We start from the raw sequence: 3,793 nt of genomic DNA, 5'->3' as shown, positions 1-3,793 counted from the left end.
CATTTCGGACGGAGGGGTAGTGGCCGAAACGGCGGAGTGGCGTCGAACGTGGCGGAATCGCTCGCCGGAGAGGAGGCAGGCGGCAACGACGGGAGTGAAAGCGGCGGAGGGGAGTAGGGTTTACGAACCGAACTCCCCTCCGCGGCCATTTTAATACGGGGCGTCCGCTCGATTTCTCGGGGGCCCGAACTCGTTTTACGGGCCAGACCGCGAGTTCGGACTCCATTCTGGCCCTTCTCTGTTGGCACTAAGCCATGTCATGTCTGTGCCTGGCTTGTGTTTGTATCGTGTGCGTGCGTTGCGTGTGTTAGTTAGTTTGTTAGCGAGAGAATAGGAGAGTTGGTCCAGCCGCGCGGCCGGCCGTGGCGATCGCGTATGAGCGCGTCGTGCGCGAGCTGGGAGAGTTGATCATGGGCGAGTGGGTGCGTGTGTGCGCGCTGTAGCGACGTGGGTGCGAGCTGCAGCTATAAGACCCCTCCCTGTAATCTCCATTAGTAGGACCACGAGGTTGAGCTCGGGTTTGAAGGAAGAAGAAGGCGTTCGAGCGCCCAGAAAAATTCTGTGTATCTCTGTCTTCCACCTCCGTTCATTCGCAGCAAGAGCTAGCTAGGCCCTTGTGGCAACAACATTTGGTATCAGAGCGAGGTGAGCGATGGCATTAATCCCGCACGGCGGAGCTGGGGGGAGCACGGTGTCGTTCCCCTGTCCGGTGCTGACACCGACGAACTACACCGTCTGGGCGATCAAGGTGGAGGCGAACCTGGACGCGCAGGGGCTGTGGGAGGCCGTAGTCCCCGCGGAGGACGCGGCAGAGGCGATCATCGCCAAGAAGGACAAGACGGCGAGGGCATACCTCCTTGGAGCCCTCTCTGAGGACATTCTGTTGCAGGTTTCGTCGAAGAAGACGGCGGCTGAGGTGTGGGCGAGCCTCAAGGCACGGTTCGTCGGTGCGGACCGCGTCAGGGCTGCACGGCTGTCCACGCTCCGCGGTAATTTCGACCGGCTGATCATGGCGGACGGCGAGGAGCTCGACGTGTACGCTGGGAAGATCAGCGGCATGGCGGCCAAGTACGCGAACCTCGGCGCGACGCTAAGCGATGCCGAGATGGTCAAGAAGATACTCGACACCGTGCCTGACGACCTGTTCACGGCGGTGGCCGGCATCGAGCAATTCTGCGACGTCGAGACTGTTTGTTTTGACGAGGTGCTGGGGCGGCTGAAGTCGTTCCAGGAGCGGTCGGAGCGGCGCAAGGTGGCTCTTGGTGGCGAGCGTCGTCAGGACCAGCTGCTTCTCACGGCGGCGCAGTGGGAGGCTCAGCGCCGTGCGCGCGTTGGCGGCCACGACGACGACGTGGGGAACGGCGCGGACTTGGGCAAGCGTGGAAAGTGCTATTACTGTGGCATCCGCGGCCACTTCGAGCGCGACTGCAGGAAGAAGAAGAAAGAAAAGCAGGCGGAGGCGCTCCTCGTCGACGACCAGCCGGGCCTGTACTAGGTCATGGCTTAGGGGGAGTGTGTTGGCACTAAGCCATGTCATGTCTGTGCCTGGCTTGTGTTTGTATCGTGTGTGTGCGTTGCGTGTGTTAGTTAGTTTGTTAGCGAGAGAATAGGAGAGTTGGTCCAGCCGCGCGGCCGGCCGTGGCGATCGCGTATGAGCGCGTCGTGCGCGAGCTGGGAGAGCTGATCATGGGCGAGTGGGTGCGTGTGTGCGCGCTGTAGCGACGTGGGTGCGAGCTGCAGCTATAAGACCCCTCCCTGTAATCTCCATTAGTAGGACCACGAGGTTGAGCTCGGGTTTGAAGGAAGAAGAAGGCGTTCGAGCGCCCCCTCCGTTCGTTCGCAGCAAGAGCTAGCTAGGCCCTTGTGGCAACAACATTCTCCGAACCAAACCCCTATTCTCGCCGGACATTTTCAGTTTCGGCCGCGAGTTCGGGCTCTGTTAGAATGCTCCCCGCTTCCCACTCCCACTCCGAGGACTTCTCATCAAATGTTCTTTCCAGCGCATATTATCCATCAGAGGTAGTTCTATCCGCCGGCGCCGGCCGATGCTAAATCGTTCAGATCGATATTCGTTGGCTGTTGCTCGGAAACCTCTGCCCAGCCTGGCCTGAATTACGCTGGCGGCACGGGACAGTACTTGTAGCTTGCCCTGCCTTGTGCCTTCATGTTTGAAAAATGCTGCAGGCTGGCACCGACGACAGATTGCGAGCGGCTCGATCCTGTTTGATCAGCGCAATGTCAACACTCCCAACATCAGTGTATGTATTCCCGCCGAATCATCGTATTACTTGCATCCATTTTAGTTTTTTTTAGTACAATCAGTTTTACATGTCTACTCTACATGGCTACCACTTCACCTCCACTGTTTCGGCAGAAGAAAGGGTACATACATATTTGTATTTTTCATATTCTATCGATCCAAGAGGTGAGAAAGCAGAGTATATGCAGCTAATTTCCAGATGTATACATATTACTTCGACTGAATACATCTACATACACATGAGCCGTGTATTCTGCCTTTAAGTGTGCGTGCTGCCATGTTTCAGTGGACATGTATGTCGATTGAAATCAAGCACCTATGCGTACAGCTATTCCACGATGGCGAAATCAGTTTCATTACAAATTTAGCATTGTTTTGTTTATTTGATTAACCTTTCTTCTGCTAGACATGGATTAGCAATGAAAGCTTGGACACGACAATTTCATTATTTGTTGTCAACGACACAAATGTAATGTTGTCTAAAAACAATCTATGTATCTACGATTTTCTTTTGCTAATCATCCACTCTCTCAGGTCTTCCACTCTCTCAGCTCTTGAAGTAGTGTTTATTTTTCCAGTAAAAAAGAGGACGTGGGCATAGCTCAGTGGTTGAGGTCGCAGTGGCGCATTCTAACGACCAGAGTTTGAATCTTGTCAGGAACAAATTTCTGGAATTCTCACGACGAGGTCCCGCTTCTACTATATCATTTAGTGTCTAGTTCCTCCTAGCAATAATTCATTTTTCCAGTAAAATTATATGGGTGCATATAATTTCTTTTAAAGTCTGGCAGCATATAATCTATCCATTTCATGTTTCAGATGTATAATTAACGTAAGGCGTTGAACTTGGTTCAACTTCATCTTCTTTCATCTTAACGTCATATTACACCCTTGCGGTCACCTAGCAGGAAGAGTCAGTGCTCTTATTTCTCGGTCATCGCCAGTATAAATATTTTGTGTTCCAACGTCTCTTAAATCACTAGCATTCAAATTATTTATCTTTTACAAGATCAAACTTATTAAAAAATCAAGTCAAAGAGAAGTAGCATGTTTTGTTACAAAACTCATAAAGCAGGTGCAATATACTTTATATTCCATACAAAAGTCGCAATATTTACATTAACTATGTTTGAATTGCCGCTCCATGAAATTTATTTTTATTTGCAATATTTATTTCCGCAGCAACGCGGGGAGCCTCATCTAGTTACCTAAATAGTCGTGCGTTTGCTTCGGGATAAAGTGGCATACCACAATTTTTGTGAATATGTTGACACATGCTATTTCTAACAACATCACGACAAGCATTATAAGATTCAGATTAAATGTACCATATGAAATCCAGATTGAAGAGAAAATTTGCAACATGTTTGGCTACATGTCACAAGTCCTTACAGATGAGAGAATTTGTTGCAAACAGATGTTACATGTACAGAAAAAATGCTACAAAGTGGATCGAACGGCTCCAGCTGCGGCTGATGTTTTGCAATTTTCATGTCGGTTGGTGCCTAGCACTTGTTAATAGTTTTTTCTCAC

The 3,793-nt window shown here is 50.6% G+C and overlaps 1 protein-coding gene across 1 annotated transcript; it reads left to right on the top strand.

Annotated features, from left to right (window-relative positions):
- Window positions 1-264: 264 nt before the first annotated feature.
- On the top strand, window positions 265-1,783 carry LOC139831254 (uncharacterized). Its single transcript, XM_071820583.1, has one exon. It carries the CDS (start codon window positions 653-655, stop codon window positions 1,493-1,495), a length of 843 nt encoding a protein of 280 aa, XP_071676684.1. The 5' UTR covers window positions 265-652; the 3' UTR covers window positions 1,496-1,783.
- The last annotated feature ends 2,010 nt before the right edge of the window (window positions 1,784-3,793 follow it).

This window comes from Lolium perenne, chromosome 5 (assembly GCF_019359855.2).
Source record: "Lolium perenne isolate Kyuss_39 chromosome 5, Kyuss_2.0, whole genome shotgun sequence".
In the NCBI taxonomy this organism is placed as follows: Eukaryota; Viridiplantae; Streptophyta; class Magnoliopsida; order Poales; family Poaceae; genus Lolium; species Lolium perenne.
Note: the sequence above shows the minus strand (reverse complement) of the source record. Positions and strands in the feature narration are given on the sequence as shown.

Bases quoted from the DNA above. Each gene is read 5' to 3' on its own strand.
- LOC139831254 (XM_071820583.1), top strand. From the start codon at position 653: ATGGCATTAATCCCGCACGGCGGAGCTGGGGGGAGCACGGTGTCGTTC.